Source organism: Pinus tabuliformis, chromosome 2_1 (assembly GCF_031772625.1).
Source record: "Pinus tabuliformis cultivar Carrire ecotype Pingquan chromosome 2_1, CPIR1, whole genome shotgun sequence".
Lineage (NCBI taxonomy): Eukaryota > Viridiplantae > Streptophyta > Pinopsida > Pinales > Pinaceae > Pinus > Pinus tabuliformis.
The window spans coordinates 566,840,668-566,864,580 of record NC_142299.1 but is presented as its reverse complement, the minus strand read 5'-3'; the positions used below and the strand labels follow the sequence as shown (position 1 = coordinate 566,864,580).

Here is a 23,913-nt window from a genome sequence, read left to right as displayed (position 1 = left end):
CATATAAGTAAAGGTAAAGCACATTTCACATGGAAATTATAAGGCTAATAGGGTAGTAAGAATTAAAAATGGAGGCTAATCTGGTTATAGAATCTAAATCCGCAAGAACAATCTGCCATGTCCACAGGGCGGAATGGAAACTTTCCTCTGAAATAATGTTTAAAAATTCAATCGAATATGTGGTTATTAGAGTAGTTCACATGAATATTAAGTTATTGACCAGTTAAATTAAGTTAAATATATATATATTTTTTTTTTATATTTAAATTTTATATAAATCATTAACTTAATATTAAAGTTGATAAACAAAATTTTTTATATACAAATTTTTTTATGATAATGATGATGATGGTTAACGTGCACTGAGACCAAACATTGGTCTATCGGACCTAAAGAAATAAATTATTTATTTTGATTTAAGATTTTATTTCTATGCTCAAAAAGCTTGGAGAGAAGCCTCCCGAGCTCACTATAATTTTGACGTTGTAAAAGGCTAGGAAGGTCAGTATTGTAACAAAGATTGTGAAACTGAGATCTAATGTGGTTGTATGCGGGGCACTCTAAGAGGAAGTGATTTTCATCCTCGATGTTCCTATTCTCACATATATGGCAGATCCTTTCCATCCATGGCGTTTTAGGAAATGCCCAAACACCTGTTTCACTATAGAGCTCATGAGAATTCGTTCAAATCTTTGCTATATTAATTTTCTTCTTTGAGCTAGTTAAGATAGAGAGATACTTTTGATCTTCTAGGATGGGGTTGATGAACTTCTTATAATAACTTAATTTTCTTTTAGTGACTAAATCTTTCTCACACCACATTTTTTCTTTGAACTTAGAAGTGACAATATCTTTAATGTTATTTATGTTTTGCAATGCATCTTTCCAATAACATTTAAAATTTTATATAGTTAAATTTAATTTTATATAAATAATTATTAAAATAATAAAACTAAAAATAAAGTAAATGGAATAAAATTCAAATTTATATAAACTCAATTTTATAAATAAATCATTTCAAATTAAAATTAAAATCACATTTTAGAAATATTTAAATTATTCAATTAATATTATATACGATTCGACTTGGTTGAGTATCAAGTACGTCCAGAGATTGAGCACGCTCATATGTACATATATTGCATGGCCCAATGCATATCAATTCTCATTGTGCTGGTTCCCGAGCATTCTTTAATGGCCCATTGGAAAGTCAGACAACGTAGAAAACTTAGTGATGGCTAACCACTAAAAAAGATAATAAGGTCGAAAACCATAAATAAAATATGGCCTAAGGAATTAATAATTATCGTATTTAATTAAGTAATGTCAACGTAACATCTTCAAATATTTTCGTTTCTCTAATTAAATAATATCAATGTAATATTTTCGAATAATCATGAAACGATAATTATTATTGGAAGAGGTTACATTCCTATTATTCAATAATCATCGAGCGATAATTATGAGAAGATGTTACATTGATATTATTATGCTACAATTTTAATTTATTTATTTATTTATTTTTATTTTTTTAAAAGATTGGTATAATGGTATTATTTTGAACAATGTAATTTTTGTTATTTTTATTTTTAATATTTGTATGGTTTTTCAAAGTTAATTTAAGTTTAATTTTTACAACATAGTTTATGTCGATGGTATTTTGAAGGGTTGTCGTATTAGGGTTACAAAGTCTTAAATAAGCAAAAGAGCACAAAGCAATTGTATAGGGGAGGGACGTCATTACCTGTGTGTTCTCTTGTCTACCTCACTTGTTGACGTGGAGACACCACAAATGTTGTACAATAGGTGGCCAGTGGGTCCTGCCACATCTTGCAGTGGGTGGCTCCATTAATACACACAATTATGTGAGGTTTAGGGTTTCATCCACCATGTTTTATGCCATGTCCTCGCATCTCTGTGTTATTTTGTTCGGGTCGGGAAAAAAACTTTCCAAGAGCATTCCCAATAGAGGATAACAATTAGAGATTGCAAAGATGCAAGGGTAGATTTGGAAGCCTTACCCAAACTAGAGTTGTGGAAATTGATGTTATTATCATATCTAAAGTGGGAGACCACGGTAGCATGAAAATATCACACTACCTTAGAACCATGGTTTGAAATCGTAAGTGGCCTTTTTGTCTTCAATATTGTTGAAGAAACAATGAAAAAACTTCGAGCCATGGGATAAATATTCAGATCTTCTATGTCTCAAAATCTCAGAGCTGAAAGCTTCCTCATGCAAAAGAACATTGAGGAAAGAAACTTCTTGAATTAGGAGGAGACCTGATCTGAATTTCAGAATGGAACTATTTGAAACCGAACAATATCCTGTCTGTCCTACAACCATTATTTCAAAAAAATTATCTTCATTATTGAATCACTAAAATTCACCATAAATTAAATTGTCAAAAATATTCAAAAGAAAATCTACATGATCTAAATATAATCGACCAACTAAAATTTTCAAAATTCCACGCATCTCCTTTCTAAAAATGTCTATAAATATATATTCCAAAATCATAAACAAATAATTATCATTTATTTAATTAAATAATATCAACGTAACATCTTTTTCCATTAAAAATGTGCAAAGATAATCATAAATGTCGGTTGAGGTTAACAATTATTATAACTATCCTAGTAGGATAACTATTAACAATTATTATAACTATCCCAGTAAGATAATTATTAACAATTATTATTATTAACAATTATTATAACTATCCTAGTAAGATAACTATTAACAATTATTATAACTATCCTATATTTTAGTGAAGGTGGATCGAAGAATTTCATTAAGATAGTTAGTTTAAACAAAACATCAGAGCAATAAAATGTAAAAATTTTAAAATCCATATATAATAAATTAATAAAATTTAATATAAATTAAAAATATATGAAATGAAATATAGTTATTGTTTTTTATATAAATTTTATTTTCTTAAAACAATTTTAATTATAAATAATGTGACTAAATTATTACAACATGAAATATATGTATTATATAAAATTAAATTTATTATCCATCCTAAATTTAGAGTACAAATCGCGGATTTAAATTTTAAGGGAAGTTTATGAGTTATATTTATGTATATGTTATATAAAATATATATATGGAAAAAATAAAAATGATTCTATTTATGATTTATTTTTATTTTAGTAAGATTAATAGGGAAATATTTTTTTTCAAAAAACGTTGTTATTTTATTGATGAATATTGTTGGTCAAGCATGAAAAAGGAGGAAAATGATTGAACAAATTTTATTTTTTTTTGAGTATTTTTGAGATACTATCACATTCTATAATCTATGCATATTGACTTTTCAAAAGGGGAATATTTAAAACCAACAATTATGAATAGATTAGATGTTTGAACAATATTATGATAGTTGATTGTGAGATAAGAATTCATGGTCTCCCTATTTCTTACCATCTCAAAGATGGTGTCTCCAATTATAATTAGTGTAACAACACCTTCATTTAGTGGAAAAGATGATTATAATAATTTATGGCAACATGGTTAAAACTCCATGAAGGAGCTACAATCGCTTAAATATTTTATTTTATATTTGACTATTTTGTTTTTTTGAGATTCTTAACAATAATGAGAATATGTAAGTAGTCTTTTTCTTCAATTTCGCATTCATGTGATTTTGGAAATGGTATATACTTAGTCCACTTAAAAAAACAAATTAAATTTTGATATGATCAATAAACTTTTTAAAACATAACAAACCATAAAAACTTGATAAACATGATTTGTGAAAGCTAATACTACAATAAGAGCAAATAAAATTACCATTTTTTTTCTCTAGAATACACATGTAATGTTCATTCATTTAATCTCAATAAACATACACACGCATGCACGCGCGCGCACACACACACACACACATATATATATGATACTTTATAATTGAAATCATTACTTAAGTATATAGTTAATTACTTAAAAAAAATCATAAAATAATCACTATTATCCATCTAGTAGACATTATGTGTTGGTAGTTATTAAGTGAATGAACCCACAATTTTAACAGTTACACTTCTTCATATTTTAATAGTTACACTTTTTCCTCAATACTAATAGAGAATTAATACATAATTATTAGAATTTTTACTTTCAATTTAGTATTATCTATTTTTGAAAATTAAGGGAATAATGATTTTTTTATTGAATATTTAAATTAATGATTATTAAAATTAAATTTTGATTTCTCATCTTATTTTTTGTTTTAAATTTCTAACATATTTTTATATCAAAAACTTTCCAAAAAAATAAATTTCATTTAATTCCTAACTCTATATAAAAAATTGTAGCCTTTCGACTATTTGTATCATGTCAAGGTCCATACAATTGACATATGGTTAACACATGGCAATCCTCACATGTTGTCACCTCTCTGCACACAACTACTAGTCTAACACCTTGACTTGTCAAGTCAATATCTAGATCCTAGAATTTATTTTCTACCAATGACATTTGTATTTCTTCCATATTTATAGACATCCACTGTGTCAATGGTTAGATTTTTGGATATTCACATTTGGATAATTCCAAAAGTTCCCTTTCATGGGAAAGTTGAATTTGGAATCATATGCCACCTTTGTCATCATGAGTACCACTTGGCTTCCACTTTAGCATTGTTGGTTAGATTTTTAGATATTCACATCTGGATAATTCCAAAAGTCCCCTTTCATGGAAAAGTTGAATTTGGAATCATATCCCACCTTTGTCATCATGAGTAACACTTGGCTTCCACTATGGCATTGTTGGTTAGATTTTTAGATATTCACATCTGGATAATTCCAAAATTTCCCTTTTATAGAAAAGTTGAATTTGGAATTATATGCCACTTTTGTCATCATGAGTACCACTTGGCTTCCACTTTAGCATTGTTAGTGACAAATTAGCTTAATCAACATGGTAAAAACATCAAATATCTAGACATCTTTGATATTTGATATTTAGAAACTTCCAAATTCAAAAAAACATAAAATCTCACTTTTACAATCTTCTAGATTTTCAAATTCCCATAATCCATGTCACGACCATGATAGATTCCACATTAACCACTATATCAACTTTTTTCCATGCCAGTTAACACATCAACCTATCATGTCATTATGCCATATCATCTTGATCTATCTCCTTGCCACGTCAGAGAAACACACCATCCTACCACATCAACATGACACAATCATCCTACCCTGTTACTTAATCCATTGGTCTCATCGAAATGGTGATTAAAAAACACTAAATGTAGTATTATACTACCTCCCTCCCACATTTCATTTTAATTTAAAAATTTTGCTGGGGGCTGTCAAGTTTGAAATCTTGAGCATAGAGGTTCCGTTGAATGTGTGTAGGTAGACATCTTATTCACCATTTGCATTAACTATATCCACCACTTGTGATAAGTACATTGAAGCGGCTAAGTTAGAATGGAAGCCTGCAAGAGTAAAAGCAACCGGGGAGGGGGAGGGCATCTATGAAACTTGCTGGAAAATAAATCATTATTTATAAACATGCCCATTAATAATGCTATGCACTAAATCAATGATTAACCTCATCCGAGTTAATAATTAACTTCATGAATGGTTTTGACTATGAACAATTTATTAATACATAATTAAAATACATTTTTTCGTCGTAAAAACATGAAGTCAAAATCATTTTATAAATTCACCAATAAAATAGAACTGAAGACAACTATTGAAATTCGCCATATTAACCAGTAATGGGATCACGTGCCATGACAACGATGCTTCCACAAAGATTTCCGCCCATTTTACGAGCAGAATATCCTACAAATTGGCGTCCGATTTGCCATTATTTCGGAGAAAGGAGCATGTTTTACAATCAGAATATCCAAGAAATTATCAATTCTAGACGAATGGGTGATGATCGGGAGGCTTGTAAAGCTGTTCACTGAGGATAATTATTAATTATTATTTATGGGTTTAAGGGTTATAATAATTAAAATTAAAACTAATTGTAATTTAAAGAACTTACAAAAATAATAGAAATTTTAACAAAATTATAATGAAATTTGATATTTTTTTTGAAAATATAAATTAGAGCATATAATTAGAACTTACAAATAAATTTCAAAATAATAAAAGTTCTAACAAAATTTTAGTAAAATCTGATAAGCATAATTACCTATTGACCTAGGAAATTCCAAAATTCGCCCATACCGGAAAAATAGGTTTGACTTGATACCATACGCATTTGTGCTAGTTCCTGGACGAGAGCGAGATCCTAGGTAAATTTTATTGTAAAAAAATATAAAATAATGATGGTTTCGAGCGAGATCCTAGGTAAATTTTATTGTAAAAAAATATAAAATAATGATGGTTTTGAAAAATAGTAGTATTAAAAAGATTATTGAAATTTTATATTAAAAATTTGTAATTAAATAATGATAAGTTTTTTATTAAAAAATAAGAATAAAAAAAAGTAGTTTTTATATTAAAAAGATTATAGAAATTTTATATTGGAAATTTTTAGTGACAATTTTCTTACTAAAAATATAAGTATTTTATTAAAATATTGTAGAAAAAGATAGTCTTTATATTTTACAAAGATAAAAAATTTAGAACTTATATTTTAGTTTTTCTAAAAAAAATTTTATGATAGCCATTACTATAGTTGTTAGGTTTACTGTAAAACAGAGCATCAATGAGGTGGAATCAAATTAGAGGGGTTCTCCTTATGTTGTCCACACAAAGTATAATCTGCACACACTTTATTGTTAAATAAATTTGGATTAGATCCCTTCAAACTTACTTTTTTTTATCCAATGTCTCATTGTTTTCATTGAACTTCAGATTTGAAGTTTTGTTATCTATGTTATTAGATATACTAGCATATTTCTCACTCTGCAATTCTAATAAATTTGATGCATCTTGTTCTTCATCATTTTTGGATCTTTATAAGAGAAAAATAAACAAGAATATCCTTATAAGAGAGATTTAATTAATTTTCTTTGAAATTTTGAATATAATCATCATTCAGTTCAATTTTTTCAAATTTAAAAAAGATAAAAATAAATAATATGTTAATCATTTTAAGATGTATATTCTCAAATATTTTCTGTATTGAATTTTATATAGATGAATTATTTCCGTATCTAATAACTAGAATTTGAATTTGGTAACTATGGGTTATAGCAGTCAAACTTCGGGATTTTGGGTAAACCATGGATTCTTGATGGTGCTAAATCTATTTTTCTCATCAAAAACTGATTCAAACACTCCAACATTTTAATTTTAAAATCTACTGTTCAAGAAAATTGTAATTTTTAAAATATTTTAATAATTTTGAATTATAATTAAAGAAAAAATAATATATAATGTCTCAGACTGCTTGACTGCAGGGTATGGCCTGCTTTTTTCTGCTATTCCATTGATTTCGATTTATGATTTTAACGACTCTCCAATAGAAAGGCATTTTTGCTTCTGAAAATATTAGATATGTGATTATTCGTAAATTGGTAACAAAACTGAAAAAGAATTTTATTAAATTAATTCAATAAAATAAATACAAATCCAAACAACTAACTGAACGGCTAAACCAAGTTCCAAAACTTGTTATATACCGAAAACCATAAATATATACACTGCTTTAGTTACTTTTAAATCTTCTTCTTATTCTCCAAACTTCCCAAAACCTTAGGCATCCCAAAATCTGAGAATCTTTCCTTTAGCCATGGAAGGAAGGCAGAGGTACAAGATCGAATCGCTCCTCTCTACCCTTCAAAGACCTTTTTGTTGACCACCACGACAGGGCACGTAGCGTTTCGAGCACAGTAATCACTCACACTTCCCTTTATTGCTCTGCAATTAGCCAAACACACCGCCACCGACTTAATTAAACACGCAATATTTCATCATCAAATTAGACTGGAAAGCACAGGTGTTAAAGACAAGTAATGATTAAATACCTGACAAAAGTGCCATGTCCATGGCTACCCACAACCAGAAAATGTGCTCCCAATTTAGCCGCAGCTTCACATATTCTCTGTTTGGCGTCGCCAATCATAACATGGGTTTCTGCCTTCACACCATACCGGTCGCAGAAATTGACAGCTCGCTTCAATATCCTCTGGGTCGTCTTCTTCGCTTGCATTTCAAGAAGCTCGAACACTTGGACGCTCGGGGTATACACTGCATAATTAAAAAAGATTCCATTTATTCATAGGAGAATATTCTAGAATTTGATTGTTAAAATTTCTGGAATATTACTCAAATTTACAATCAATTAGAATATTGGTGAGGGGATTCTAGGATAAGTAACACTTCATTCATTTCAAATAGTTTTAAGAGGAATTTATAGATTTTAGAATTAGTTGGATTAGTTGGGTTATCAACTTTAAGCCAGGTTGCCAGGGCATCTTTATTTCCATTATTGATTTGTTAAATATTTGGCAATCAGACAGACATGAGAATCCAGATATAAGAGCCCTCACCTTGGATCTGTCTACTGGTTGTTAAATATTCTGCGAATCAGCAATCAAAATAAACTTACCCAATATTCTGCCCATCAACACTCAAAATAAACGTAACCAGCATAAAATAAAGTTAACCTACCATTCATCTAGAAAGTTAACCTACCATTCATCTAGAAATTTGAAGAGAAAATCACAGTTCAGACAACAGTATATCTTGATATTCCAGGGAAAAGAGGAATCTAGAAACTCGATTGGAAATTTTAACAAATGTGTGAATCAGATGAAAGCTGGAAGCAGTCATAATACCAGGACCCGTGAAAACAGAGGCAGTGGGCTGAACATGGAGGAGTATGAAGTTATATGACTGCTGGATGTCTGCTTGAGCAGCCAAGAGATGTTTGCAAGCCCACTCACAGGCACGCATACTCTCCTCGCTCTCATCCACTGCAACCACTATGTTCACCATCTTAACCCTATTCTCTCCCCTTTGCTGGATTCCGATAACAATGGAGTTGCTGGGTGGTTACAGAAGAAGCCATATAATAAATATCATATGCTTCGATGTCTATCATTGTCAGCCCATTGATTTCAACCCCAAATCTAAGGGGACCAGTTGCTCTGAAAGCAACAGCCTATGCCACTTGGTATTCGACTATCATTCATCCATGGACGTTTTCAGGACAGTATCCCTGTGAGCCGACATCGAGGGATTCCAAGTCATCAATTAATTAAATTGGTGACCATGATAGAATCCGAGGGTCGAATTGTCAGTTATTAGTACAGCCAAAAATTTGAGGTATATGTTATAAAGTAAGTCAAAATGTATAATATGATTTATGAAATTTCTCAGAAGCAATAAAAACAACCGAAGTGAGTGCCAATTATGTAACGCCTTTACCTCTGTGATGTCACAATAGCTACACCACCCAGTAAACAACATGACAATATAGTTTCATGTACACGTACAGAGTTTGTATCACCTTCAGTGTCATATACACACAGGGTTTGTATCACTTTCATCTGTGCATAGATTGCATGGCCCAATGCATTTCAAAAGTCACTGTGCTGGTACCGGGCAGTCAGTGAGATTCTCCTGCATTTGAATGGTAGGTTTAATGGCCTAGCATTGAATGGTAGTTCATGACGTAGAAAGCTTAGTGGAATGGCAGATAAGGTAGTAAGCTTGGTGACAACTCACCACTAAAAGGTTGAAAATCATAAATAAATATTAATAGGGTTATATTAAGAAACTAAAAATATAGTAGCTAAATTAGAATTTGGATGGATAACCGGGTTATATGAAGAAACTAAAAATATAGTAGCTAAATTAGAATTTGGATGGATAACCGGCTATAGGTAAAGGTAAAGCACATTTCACATAGAAATTATAGGTAAATGTAAAGCACATTTCACATGGAAATTATAAGGCTAATAGGGTAGTAAGAGTTAAAAATGGAGGCTAGTCTGGTTATAGAATCTAAATCCGCAAGAACAATCTGCCATGTCCATAGGGCGGAATGGAAACTTTCTTATGAAATAATGTTTAAAAATTCAATCGAATATGTGGTTATTAGAGTAGTTCACATGAATATTAAGTTATTAACTAGTTAAATTAAGTTAAATATTTTTTTTTATATTTAAATTTTATATAAATTATTAATTTAATATTAAAGTTGACAAACAAAATTATTTATATATACTTTTTTATGATAATGATGATGATGGTTAACGTCCACTGAGACCAAACATTGGTCTATCGGACCTAAAGAACAAATATTTATTTTGATTTAAGATTTTATTCCTATACTCAAAAAACTTGGAGAGAAGCCTCCCAAGCTCACTATAATTTTGACATTGTAAAAGGCTAGGAAGGTCAGTAATGTAACAAAGATTGTGAAACTGAGATCTAATGTGGTTGTATGCGGGGCACTCTAAGAGGAAGTGATTTTCATCCTCGATGTTCTTATTCTCACATATATGGCAGATCCTTTCCATCCATGGCGTTTTAGGAACTTCCCAACGACCTGTTTCACTTTGGAGCTCATGAGAATTCGTTCTAATCTTTGCTATATTAATTTTCTTCTTTGAACTAGTTAAGATAGAGAGATACTTTTGATCTTCTAGGGTGGGGTTGATGACCTTCTTATAATAACTTAATTTTCTTTTAGTCGCTAAATCTTTCTCACACCACATTTTTTCTTTGAACTTAGAAGTGACAATATCTTTAATGTTATTTATGTTTTGCAATGCATCTTTCCAATGACATTTAAAATTTTATATAGTTAAATTTAATTTTATATAAATAATTATTAAAATAATAAAACTAAAAATAAAGTAAATGGAATAAAATTCAAATTTATATAAACTCAATTTTATAAATAAATCATTTCAAATTAAAATTAAAATTAAAATCTCATTTTAGATATATTTAAATTAATCAATTAATATTATATACGATTCGACTTGGTTGAGTATCAAGTACGTCCAGAGATTGAGCACGCTCATATGTACATATATTGCATGGCCCAATGCATATCAAATCTCATCGCGCTGGTTCCCGAGCATTCTTTAATGGCCCATTGGAAAGTCAAGACAACGTAGAAAACTTAGTGACGGCTAACCACTAAAAAAGATAATAAGGTCGAAAACCATAAATAAAAATATGGCCTATGGCCTAAGGAATTAATAATTATAGTATTTAATTATCTGTTAAATAAGTGACTTATTCAAGATTTCATTATTCATTTGTTTGTCATCATATTTACAACTCAGTTATAAATGTGTTGTAAATCATTTGGTGTGTAGAGGTAATACAAAGCTTTAAAGAAGCAATATTTGTTAGCTCTTATTTGCTTTTTTTTTAACATTCAAAGCTTTAAAGAAGCAAGAAGCAAGAAGCACATGCACTCTATTTGTCTTCTAAGTTAACTTGCAGTAAATGAGGTTTCATATGTGGTGTGAGGTTAGGTACTTTTACAGTTCACTATTTTATGGAATTTTCATATTTAAATAAGTGACTTGTTCAAGATTTCATTATTCATTTGTTTGTCATCATATTTACAACTCAGTTATAAATGTGTTGTAAATCATTTGGTGTGTAGAGGTAATACAAAGCTTTAAAGAAACAATATTTGTTAGCTCTTTTTTTTTTTTCTTTTTTACATTGAAAGCTTTAAAGAAGAAAGAAACAAGAAGCACATGCACTATGTTTTTCTTCTAAGTTATCTTGCAGTAAATGAGGTTTCATATGTGGTGTGAGGTTAAGTACTTTTACAGTTCACTATTTTATGGAATTTTCATATTTAAATAATCGACTTGTTCAATATTTCAATATTCATTTGTCTATCATCATATTTGCAACTCAGTTGTAAAACACATCATTTGGTGTGTATAGGCATAACAAAATATCCCATTTTCATTCTCAGGTAAGATTTCTACATTATAATAGACTATATATGTTCCTTCTAAAATGGATTTTGGTTACAATGCTGCAAACAATATGAAATAAAACAACCTAGGTTATAAGCCAAAATCTTGCTGTGACAAGAAAAAGAGACAATCCATCCAAAATCCACATCATAATGTGGTTACAACCAAAAACATATGACACCCCTATTCTTTATGGCCTTGAGAATCTTTAGTGTCAAAATTCCCTTAGTTACCTACTTGAGTCCAATTTGCACCTTCCAACCATGGAGTAATTGAGTACCCATACCTCATATTTGCACTACTAACCCTTACATTGAGTGGAGGTGTGTGATGAGCATACATAGAATTGACACCTCCTTTGGTAGGAATAAAGCAAGTCGGTAAACCCTCATTTTGATAGTGAGGCACTTGAATGTTTATGAGGTCTTGGAATAATGGTGTATTATCTACAATATTGTCTAATACATTTGACATAATCCTGGTTTCATCAATTTTGCTTGCATCATTGTCAACCATATTGATCATCCCTTGTTCGTTTTCAAGCATTTGTTGTACATTTCTTGATTCTTTTTAATGTCTTTCCATTTTTTTTTGTTGGTCCTTCTCTTGCCTTGCTTTATCTCTTTCAAGCCTTTCATCTGCTCGACGTTTTTCTACAACAATCCATGTTGCCTTCTTCTCCTTGGCTAGATCCTTCTTTTTTTGTTTTAATTCTTGCATTTCAAATTTCTTTTTTTTTTCAGACTCAACTAATAGGTTTATATAGTCTTATGAGGTGATTAATTATGAACTTCGGCCCAAACAAAGACTACCTGGTGTAGCTTGCTTTATTTTCATTGATACTCTCTATTGGTAGCTTTAGGAACCAACCAAGTATCTTCTCCACCCCTCCCACCTGCATGTCATTGCTTGGCAATTCCCTTTCAGTATCTGAAACAACTGATTGAACTGTATGTTTATCTTCATTTGATGCCTCATTATGTGCTTCATCTTCTTCCACTGATCTATTGTCCATAAAAAAAATGAACAATTTCACTGTTCAATTCTGCTCGTTGTGAAGGCATGTTCATGCTTTGTTCATTGGTTGTTGAGACACTATGTTTGTTCAAATTAATCATGGTTTCTGCTAGCCATGATGGTGGGGTTACTTGGCTTGGCAATGTTAATTGGTCATTATCAACTGCATGTTCAACAATGTCATTAACAATATCAACAACAAAAGTTTCATGTTCTTGAGTTGGTAGAATAACTTCCATGTTACTGTGAATTTGTTCATGATTATATTGTGTTTCACATACAGTTTCATCATATTCACCATATAAGTGTCCTTGAGATAGGGAAATCATATTACCAGCTACAACCACATCATCCTGTTCATCTACTTCTTGCACTTCAATGCCTATTTTGACATGCCCTTCTTCCTGACCATCCACATGAAACACCTAGCTACAACTAGTATCATGCATAAGAGCATCATAATTCAATGTCCAAATTATTGTTCTCCTAAATCTAGCCTTGATATTTGAAGGTGTCAAATCCCTTTTAAACACTTTACTTGCAAGCTCTCCTAGCTCGAACCTTTTCACCTCAACCCCTGGATTATTTTCCATCCATGCAACACGCTCTGACCTGAAATAGTTCTTGAAAGGGACAAACACACTAACATCAAGGGGTTTCAATTTGTGAGTGCTATGAGTGGGAAATTTCAACAGGTCGATGCCCAAATTGTTTGCTTCTTCATTTGTTTGTACAACCATGTGGCTTCCATGGCCATCTAATATCAATAGGTGTTTGTTATTAGGTGAGACACCACCTAGTACAAATGCAGCAAAGTGACAAAGCCAATTTAAAAATAGTTCTTTAGTCATCCATGCATGGGGATGTGTAGCTGTGCATGCCCCTGGCTCACAGTTTTGTATACAGTTTTTTAGATGATTTTTACCTTTGAATGGATAAAATCCCAGGATTCGAGTACAATTGCATTGAAAAAACATAAAATAGTTATCCACTCCTTGCTCTTAGGCAAAATATTTGGCACATTTCAGCTCCCTCTCTTGTAAATTACTCGCATGCCACAATTCCTCCCTGCCTATAAACATGTTTCATTACAGTTCCATATATGGTTTGCACCATAAGAATGTTTATCGTAAGCACTAGAAAGTGTGTCATAGAATTTACATACAACTGCAGGGCGCAAATTTAATGCTCTGCCTCTGTCAAGGCCCTCATTTGTATGCAATACAAGATCTAGATGCATTTTTTTAAACCCAAACCACCACAATTTACTAGGAAACACATCTTTGAATGGATTTGGCCTCCCTTGACATATTAGAGAGACTGTGGATTTGAGTTGTATCAACTCTATCCCATGTCCCAATTGGGCCATCTTTTTACACCACTCAACCACCTCGGCCTCATCCTCTTCAATTATAACTGTAAGAGGTCCTCTATGTTTTGTACGAGTCAGTCCATTTATCAAATAATGTACTGATGCGGGAGGAATACCATGTTTTTTTGCAGATGTCCGAACTGTGTATCCATTAAACTCTATGTCGTCAATTACAACTAACATTTATTCTTTTTTCCAACCTCTTATAGCGCTGATATTTTTAGTTGAACTTCCCCTTGGACTGTTGTTGACGGTGGCTCTGTGGGTGATGGTGCCACAACATCATCTTCAATCGCATGGTCATCCTAAACAACGTTGATTGGGTCATTGTTGACATTCACATCACTTGTCTTGTCCTCATCTGATGATGGGCATCGCAGCTGGGCACCCCTTGTCACTCTCTTGCCACTTCTCCTTGTACGAGAAACATAACTAACTCTTGCCATAGATGCAACAACCTGTAGAATTATTGCATGCATTTAGTTAAGAATATTTGAAAATTATGCTTTCATACAAGGCAAAAATACTTCTGCTTTATTACAGGCAATTATCAACATGTATGTTAGTATCCTTGAAAAATCAAATCTACAAAATGAATTTGTTGTATGTCTTCAAAATTATCAGTGATTGTTGTTTTGATAACTTGTTTTTACACTTAAAATACCATGACTGTATTTGTACCTGGAAAACTACTATCAGTTTCCACCTTCTTCTAGTACTATGAGAAGACCCCTCTACTTATTGTTAACTCTAATGCTTCATAAACTTCTGAGAGATGCTTGTTTTCTATTAGCACTATCCTGGCTCCTTTCCTAGTTAAGATGTCGATCTGGTAGTTATTGTTGTTTGAATTAATTTGTTTAGCCTCATGTTTGTCATTATTATTATTCATAGTGACCACAAACATCCTAGGTTTGGATTGGGAAGAGATGGTAATTTTGCAAGTTGTTTGGCTGCTAAGGGTAGCCTTAGCTGTGTTCTTGGACCTAGTTATAAAGTGCATTGGCTTACTATTTTTTCAATTAAATTTAATCCTTAAATGTTGAAAACTGTAAAGTCTAACACTTTTGGAGACACTCATGTACATCCTAGGAATTTCAACTAAACAAAGTGATCTTTCTAGTTAAGATGTTGATCTAGTTTAGTTCTTTTTTATAAACTATTATTTAAATTAAATTGTTTAGCCTCATGTTTGTCAATATTGTTTAGTTTCATTAGGTCTCTAAGTACCATGTCTACCTCTACTCACATATTTGCATGCTATTAGTATTGAATTTTCCGAAAAGATCGTTTGGGTTTCTACACTCTTGTCATCTGAGCAAACCCGTTTATTTATTGCTGAGTGTAATGCTTCATAAACTTCTGCATTGCTTATTTTCCCTAGGTTTCCACTTTCTTCTGTTACTATGAGCAGACCCCTCTACTTATTCTTGACTGTAATGCTTCTTAAACTTCTGCATTGCTTGTTTTCTTTGGGGCTATCCTTGAATTCTCATTTGTGATCTTTGGTAGCTCAAAGACCTAATGTCAATACTATTGTCATTCCTATAGCTAACACTCTTCAGACATGAAGGAAGCTCTAAGAGGAATTTCAACTATAAAAAGTGTCACCTAGTTCCTTTTCTGGTTAAGATGTTGATCTGGTCGTTATTGTTGTTTGAATTAATTTATTTAGACTCATGTTTTCCATTATTGTTATTCATAATGACCACAAACATCCTAGGTTTGGATTGGGAAGAGATGGTAATTTTGTAATTTGTTTGGCTGCTAAGGGTAGCCTTAGCTATGTTCTTCGACCTAGTTATAAAGTGAATTGGCTTACTGTTGTTTCAATTAAATTTAATCCTTAAATTTTGAAAACTGTAAATTCTGACACTTTTGGAGACACTCACAAACATCCTAGGAATTTCAACTAAACAAAGTGATCTTTCTAGTTAAGATGTTGATCTGGTTTAGTTTTTTTTTATAAATTGTTTTTCTTTTTCCTTGCATATTTGTAAAGGTAAACCACATAAACATTTGTTTCTTTGAAATGAAGTAGCGTTGAAAGTGTCAAACTGTGTTCCTAGTGGGATTCTTCCACAAAGTTCATTAGATGAAACATCTAAATAACCAACACTTAAAACTCTTAATTCATACAAAGTTACAAGGTAGCTAGGTAGCTAACCCGTTAATCTATTTTTGCTTAAATCTAGCAGTTGAAGTTGGGTACATTGGGCCAAAGAAGTTATTAGAATAAGCAGAGAGAACTTCCATAGAAATTGGAAATCTTATTTCTAGATTTCCACTCAGTTTGTTTTTTGACACCTTTAACCTTTGTAAAATAGTACATTTACTTAAAGTTGGTGGTAATATCCCAGACAAGTTGTTTTGGTGCAGTAATAAATTCCTCATAGATTTACAATTTCCTAAAGATGAAGGAATATTTCCATTCAACTTGTTTTTGGACAAATCTAACATTTATAATCCCACACATTGGCCAATATGATCTGGGATTGGTCCCTCTAGATTGTTTTCAGATATATCTAATTGTTGAAGTGAAACCAAATCACCAATACTTTCAGGAATGCTCCCAGAAATATTGTTTGAATTCAAAAATAATTTTGTAAGAGAATGAAGTTTTCCTATGCCTTTTGGAATTGTAGATGTAAAATGATTGTCGTTTAGAAAAAATTGTTGAAGATGGTTCAAAGTGGCAATGCCCTCCGGTATTTTTCCAGTTAGATTGTTTTCCCCTAAATTTAAGGTGGTCAGCTGTCTCAATTTTGTTATGGCTTGAGGTATGCTATCAGTAAAGTTATTTTGAGCAAGATTTAGGTAGATGAGCCCAGTCAAATTGCCAATAGCTTCAGGTATGCTACCCATCATGCTATTTTCAGCCAGATTTAGGGTAGAGAGGGGATTGGACCAGTGAGATCATTGTATCCAATGGAAAACACCTAGAGAGAAGTGCAGTTGCTCAGAGAAGTTGGAATACTTCCACTAAGATTATTGTTGCTCAAGCGGAGTTGTTCCAACTGGACTAGATGACCAATTTCTGTTGGTATACTCCCTACCAAGTTGTTTACTGAGAATCAAATCAATTGCAGCTTTGTACAATTACATAGCGCTTTTGGAATATAACCATAGAGAAAATTAAAGTTGAGGTCGAGAACTCCCAATGCCTTTAACTGCCCAATCTCTATTGGAATTCTTCCTGTCAAATTATTCTGAGAAATATCCAGAGTGCGTAATAATGAGAGGTTGCCAAGGGATGGTGAAATGACACCATGTAATCCCAATCTAGGCAACACCAATTTGACAAATTCTCTCTTTCGTTTGGCTGTTGAGGGTAGCCTTAGCTGTGTTCTTAGACCTAGTTATAAAGTGCATTGGCTTACTGTTGTTCAATTAAATTTAATCCTTAAATGTTGAAAACTGTAAAGTTTGACACTTTTGGAGACACTCACAAACATCCTAGGAATTTCAACTAAACAAAGTGATATTTCTGGTTAAGATGTTGATCTGGTTTAGTTCTTTTTTATAAACTATTATTTGAATTAAATTGTTTAGCCTCATGTTTGTCAATATTGTTTAGTTTTATTAGGTCTCTAAGTACCAAGAACTAGACAATATTTAAATTTTTTCTTCGAGACAAGTTAGGTTATTGTTAGGTTGCATGACAAATGATTCAATGGTGCACCTTCTTCATTCATTTTGATAACATTATCATGCCTGCCTCTACTCACATATTTGCATGCTTTTAGTATTGAATTTTCCCAAAATATCGTTTCGGTTTCTACATTCTTGTCATTTGAGCAAGCCCATCTATTTATTGTTGACGGTAATGCTTCATAAACTTTTGCATTGCTTGTTTTCCCTCGGTTTCCACCTTGTTTTGGTACTATGATAAAACCCCTCTACTTATTGTTGACTGTAATGCTTCATAAACTTCTGCATTGCTTGCTTTCTTTGGTGCTATCGTTTAATTCTCATTTGGGTTCTTTGGAAACTTAGAGACCTAATGTTAATACTGTCGTTATTCCTATAGTTAACACTCTTCGGACATGAAAGAAGCTCTAGAAGGAATTTCAACTATAAAAAGTTTCACCTCGTTCCTTTTCCGGTTAATATGTTGGTCTGGATTGTCTATCACACGTTGATTTTTGGACTTATTTTTGCTCAAGAAAAAAGCTTAATGAAACCTTTATTTTCAATAAAAGAAGAAATGAATGATAGTCAAATAGCAAGTAGCAAATATTTATTTAAATTAATGTTATTAATTTAAATTATTTTTTATTAAATTTTCAAATAAAATATTTAATATTAATCTCCATTTAATTAAGAAAAATAATTAATTAAATGATTCTTAATAACATTAATTTACATTTTTTATTAATTTTTTAAATAAAATAATTAATATGTTTAGAGTTTGGCATGAAAGATATATGATGATGGAGATGATTAAGATCTACTAAAATTTAAGTTTTTAATCTATTAAACTTTAAAAAATATTATTTGGGATTTTTTAAAGAGTTTTTTACTATTTAAAAGTCTGAATAAAACTTTCCAAAATTACCATAATTTTGTTGATCTTCAACAAAATTTTTCCAATATTACCATAAATTTGTTGAATTAGAGGATCTAGATAACATAAAACACTTTGATCTTTAACTTTTTTAGTCTAACAAAGGTGATCTTCTTTCATCCTATAGTATTTTGGGAATTTAACAATGCTTTTCAACATCTTAATATCACAAAGATGACAAAGTAAGCTCATGAGAATTAATCATTTGGTAGTTCATCATTATATAGTTTCATTGTAAAGCTCATGAACATTAATGTTTGACTTGATTATCTAGTTATAATATCTTAGTTTCCTTTTCTTTTCTGACTCTTTATTTATTTTTTAACAAGATCAGTTACTTTTGTATTACAAAAAATAAAGGAGCTAAGTCCTATTACATTCCGGGAACAACTGGTCTTCAATAGAGGTACAAAATGGGAGTGCAGTCCCTACCTCTGCCTTTGAGACCTTGATTCTAAAATTTTGAAAATCTATGAAAACATATTGTCTAATAAACTGCCCAAGTAACAAGCAGAATTTACAAAGCATAGTTAGATGATTGCATGGTGTTCACCAAAATTGGTTCACTGACTCTTCTAGCTTCTGTCCTCTTTTCTTGTTGTACCTTGAGGAAGTCTCTCCCTGCCGACTTTGATTTAGTGAGTTGATGTAATCCACGACATCCTCCAAGTGCTTGCACTTATCCTTCAGTTCTTCAATTTCTGCTCTTTGCTTGTCTATTTCACTTTGCTTATGGACATTTATAATCTTCATCTCAGATCGCAGATCTTTGAGAGTTTGGATGAAGCGGCCTATCATAAATTTATTAGCCCGACACATCGAACAGCTCTCATTCTTTTCAACTTTTTCAAGCAGATTGCAAGACATATTTCCTTTCTGGTTTGATCTTTCAACAGGATTTCTTTTGCCTGGAGAAGGACCTTTGTGCTTGAATTGGTGACTTCTTTTGTTTCTGCTTCTTTTGCCTTTTGTCTGAACTCTTTGCACTATCTGCTTGGTTTCTTTGTTGGTCCTGTAATGTTGCTTATAATGCAACTCCCACTTACAATTACAAAGCGGATTGATGTTCTGTTTATGAGAAATTTGAGGAGAGAGACTTATGAACTCTGGATCTAAGAGCTGTGAATTGATGTTGGAGGTGAAGTGAAGATGAATGGAATCGAAAGAAGTCTGAATGTGGCTCAAATGGAGTCTATGAGGCCGGTAATCAAGCAATGAGACAACACTAAAAAGATTATCAGTCCTAAAGCTAGAAAGTGGATAAAACTGAGAATGATAACAGAGACATAAAACGATGCTTTTACCTTGAAACTGATTCTGCTTATATAATATTAGAGGGGAGAGGATTTTGATCTCTGGATCTAAGAACTGGATTTTGATGCTGGAGATGATGTGAAGATGGAGGGGATCAGATGAGAATGGAATGCAACTCAGGAGGGGTCTATGAGGCTGATTTTCATGCAACAAGACCACACTAACACTTTTATCAGTCCTAAAACCGAAAAGAAGAAGATGTTGTGAGTAACAACTGAGAAATACGACAATGTTGTTACCTTGGTTCTGAGTTTGGCTATTATTGATTTTACCTAGCTTGCAATCAGCTCTTGAATCTTCGACTGCAAAACTTCACTAGCCTTTGTTTCTCTTGGACTCGTGAAACTCTCTACTTCTGCACTCTATTCTATTATCTCTTATGTTTCCTACTATGACACTCTCCCGTTGCTTTCCCAAGTGCTGAGAATTCCTATGCTGATACTTCAATTGATAGCTGTTTGTGTAATGCTTAAACCTATTATTGTGGGTTTTCTTCTCCCCCATACCAGCACAGATGTCCATTACCCAATTCGGATGGCAATTGATGTTTCCTCAGGTGTGATCATGCCCGATATGACCTTTGCCTACTTCATTCAGCACACGACGACAATTACTGGCTTGATTCAGATCACGATGAGTCCTTTTGGAGATTATCTGGATCCTCATCTTTGAACGAGGAGGATAATACTTGATTGTATACATTGACAATTGTAAGGGAATCTCCTGCTCGTTGATGTTAGCTTCCTTTCCTCTGCTTGATGATTTTATGTTATTTGTCCTTCTATGATTTTCGAATGAGTCTTCCAAGGAGAACAAATTAAGGGATGTTTTCTTCATATATTTTTTTATTTTCTTTCACATTTCCCACTTTTCTTTCCACTGCCTTATTGTCTATTGAGTCTGCATCCTTGTTTTGAGTTCTTAAGACATGCTTATAAGCTATTTTCCCCATGTTTTTTGTGTTTGATATGATTCTCTGTCTTATTTTGTTTAAGGCTACACTTTTGAATTCCTTCTCTACTTCCATCATTGTTATGATGATTGCAGAGTCCCCGATTATTATTGGATCTTTTATCTCTTTCTTATTTTAAATCTTAGTGCCTATTAGCAAACTATATGCTTCTGCCCTATTATTTTTCATCTTTCCTAGGCCCCATTCATATGTTGTTATTTTCTTACCATTCGGATCTAGGATTAGGCTGCTTGCCCCTGCTCTGCCTGGATTATTCTTTGAGGCTCCATCAAAAAATAATATGTACTTTTTCTGTTCTTTGATCCACTCTGCCATTTCCATGTCATTCAAACGAAGTTTCCAATCCTTGTTTTTTGCCCTACCTTTATTTATTTTTTTGTAAACTCCAGATTTGTCTTCAAGTAGAGCTTTGCTATACCATTCTCTTTCTTCTTGCTGCAAGCTATTCTGATCAATTCTTACTGCTCCATTTATACTTATTATTTCTGAAACTTGTCCCCAAGTCTTCGATATAATAGTCCCTATGCTTGGCTTTTGTCCCTTAAAGATGCACTTGTTTCTAGCTAGCCATAGTTGCCAACAAAGAATAGAGGGCAGACATTTCCAAATTCTATTTATTACTGCTTTTTTCTTCTTGGTATAGGGGTAGCTTTGGACCCAATTTTTGTGGAGAATTGACAGCTGCATTGTGGTGTCTATGCTTAGTTCTAGTGGACTTATTAACTGCTTCCAGCATTCTCTTGCCATAGTGCAATTCATAAATAAGTGTTGAATGTTTTCCTCATCCCTTTGGCACATGACACATTTGGAGGGTCCTTGAAAGCCTTTCTTTTTTAAGTTTTCCGCAGTGAGAATTTTGCCTTTCAGCAGTGACCAAGTAAAGAATTTAATTTTAGGCAAACACTCATTTTTCCATACTGCTGTCCAGAGATTCCAATCCATAATTTTGAAGATAATTGTAACTTGATTTCACTATATAATTTCCTCCAGTTGGATCCCAAATAAACTCATCTTGATCTTCTTTCTTTATAGGCGCTGCTCCTACTAAGAGGGTTTTCAGTTCTTCCCATTGGCTTCTCAACCTTGGAGGTAGTGCCGACACTCTCCAGTTTGTCCAGATATTTTGTTCCCATTCAGAAATAGAATATAAGGTGGTTAGGCTTGTCTCCTCTATCCAGTCTTTTAATCCTCTTAGATTTTGCTGTTGTCTTAGTGGATTTGCTCCCATTATTTTGTACTCCCATATTGAGATTGTTTTCTCATTCCCAGGACTTTTGGAAATTTGATCTCTTATATGTGGAACGATCTTTTTAACCAAATTCCAGACCTGAGTACAAGGCCAATCTGGAATTATTTTAGTGAGCATTTTTGTCCTTTGGAAGTTTAAATATTTTCTTCTTAAAGCTTTTCCCCACCATTGTTCTTTGCCATTTATCATTCTCCAAACTAACTTGATCCCAAGTGCACTATTTATTAGTCCTGGTATCCGGATTGAAATCCCTCCTTTCTCATAAGGGAGAGTTACTTGTTCCATCGAAAAAAGCTACATTTTTTATTTTCTTGTTTTCCTCCTTGCCAAAGAAAGCTTCTGACAATTAATTCCATTTTTTTGTGGGCACTTGTCGGAGCCATTATTATGGCATACTGATATATTGGTAGAGCTGAAAGGAGGGCCTTTATCATTATTGTTCTTCCTGCAAGATTGAGCCACATCATTCCCCAACTCTGAATTTTCCCCCTCATTTTTTCCACATGCTTATTCCAAACTTCTGACTTGACCACTTCTTTTGCTAATGGTAATCCCAAGTATATAAAATGGCTCCATTTTAATTGTACTGGTATTTCCATTATATGGGATATTCTCTGCATTGTGTTTATTGAGACATTCCAGCTGTAAATTCTGCATTTGTTGTTGTTTAGGAGTCCTCCTGAAACATGGATAAAGTCATCTAAAACTTTTTTAAAACGTTTTGCAATGATGCCAGAAGCTCCCCCAATGAGGAGGGTGTCATTTGCAAAGAGGGAGTGGTTAATCTCTTTGACTCCTCTTGAGATCTGGATACCTGTTATTTTTTTATTTTCCCTTTGATTTTCTAGTTGTACACTTAATGATTCTGCCATAATAATGTAAAGGAAGGGGGAGAGAGGACAACCTTGTCTCAATCCTCTAGAGCTTTGGAAGAAATTGCTTGGCCTTCCATTAATCAAAGGAGCTACTGAGGGATTGGTGATACAAGTCATAATGATGTCTATGAACTTGGATGAGATGCCGAACTTTTGAAGGACAGCATCAAGAAAGTTTTGGTTCACTCTATCAAAGGCATTGGCCATATCCAACTTGATGACCATTCCCTTTTCTTTTCTTTGTATACTACTATGTATGGATTCCTGTACAATTATTACATTGTCAGCGATTTGTCTTCTTGGTAAAAAACTACCTTGATTTTCTGAGATGATGCAAGGTAGAATTTTTTTTAATCTATTTGCCAAAAATTTTGTGATTATTTTTCAAGCAGAGTTACACAAGGAGATAGGCCTGTATCTATCAAAGGAAATTGGGTTTGACTCTTTAGGGATGAGAGCCAAGAAGGAGGCTTTTGTATTTCCCCCAACTTTATTTTTTTTAAGACATTTTTTATCATTCTCACCAAGTCTTTCTTGATAGTTTCCCAATGGTTCCTATAGAAAGCAATTGTGAATCCATTCGGTCCTGGGGCTTTTTCAGGGTGTAGACTCCACACTGCTTCTCTGATTTCCTCCTCAGTGACCTCTTTATCTAATTCTC

General features: G+C 32.5%; 1 protein-coding gene across 2 annotated transcripts; it reads right to left on the bottom strand.

Annotated features, from left to right (window-relative positions):
- Positions 1–7,496: 7,496 nt before the first annotated feature.
- LOC149201679 (universal stress protein A-like protein) lies at positions 7,497–9,070 on the bottom strand. 2 transcript variants are annotated; one of them, XM_089399785.1, is made up of 4 exons: positions 8,763–9,070; positions 8,475–8,504; positions 7,950–8,172; positions 7,497–7,842 (listed from the first exon to the last, which is right to left on the bottom strand). In XM_089399785.1, the coding sequence occupies exons 1-4, from the start codon at positions 8,920–8,922 to the stop codon at positions 7,755–7,757; spliced, it is 501 nt and encodes a 166-aa protein (XP_089255911.1). In that variant the 5' UTR covers positions 8,923–9,070; the 3' UTR covers positions 7,497–7,754. The 2 variants fall into 2 exon arrangements, with proteins under 2 accessions (XP_089255911.1, XP_089255912.1); XM_089399786.1 differs by lacking the exon at positions 8,475–8,504 and having other exon boundaries at positions 8,763–9,058.
- Positions 9,071–23,913: the final 14,843 nt, after the last annotated feature.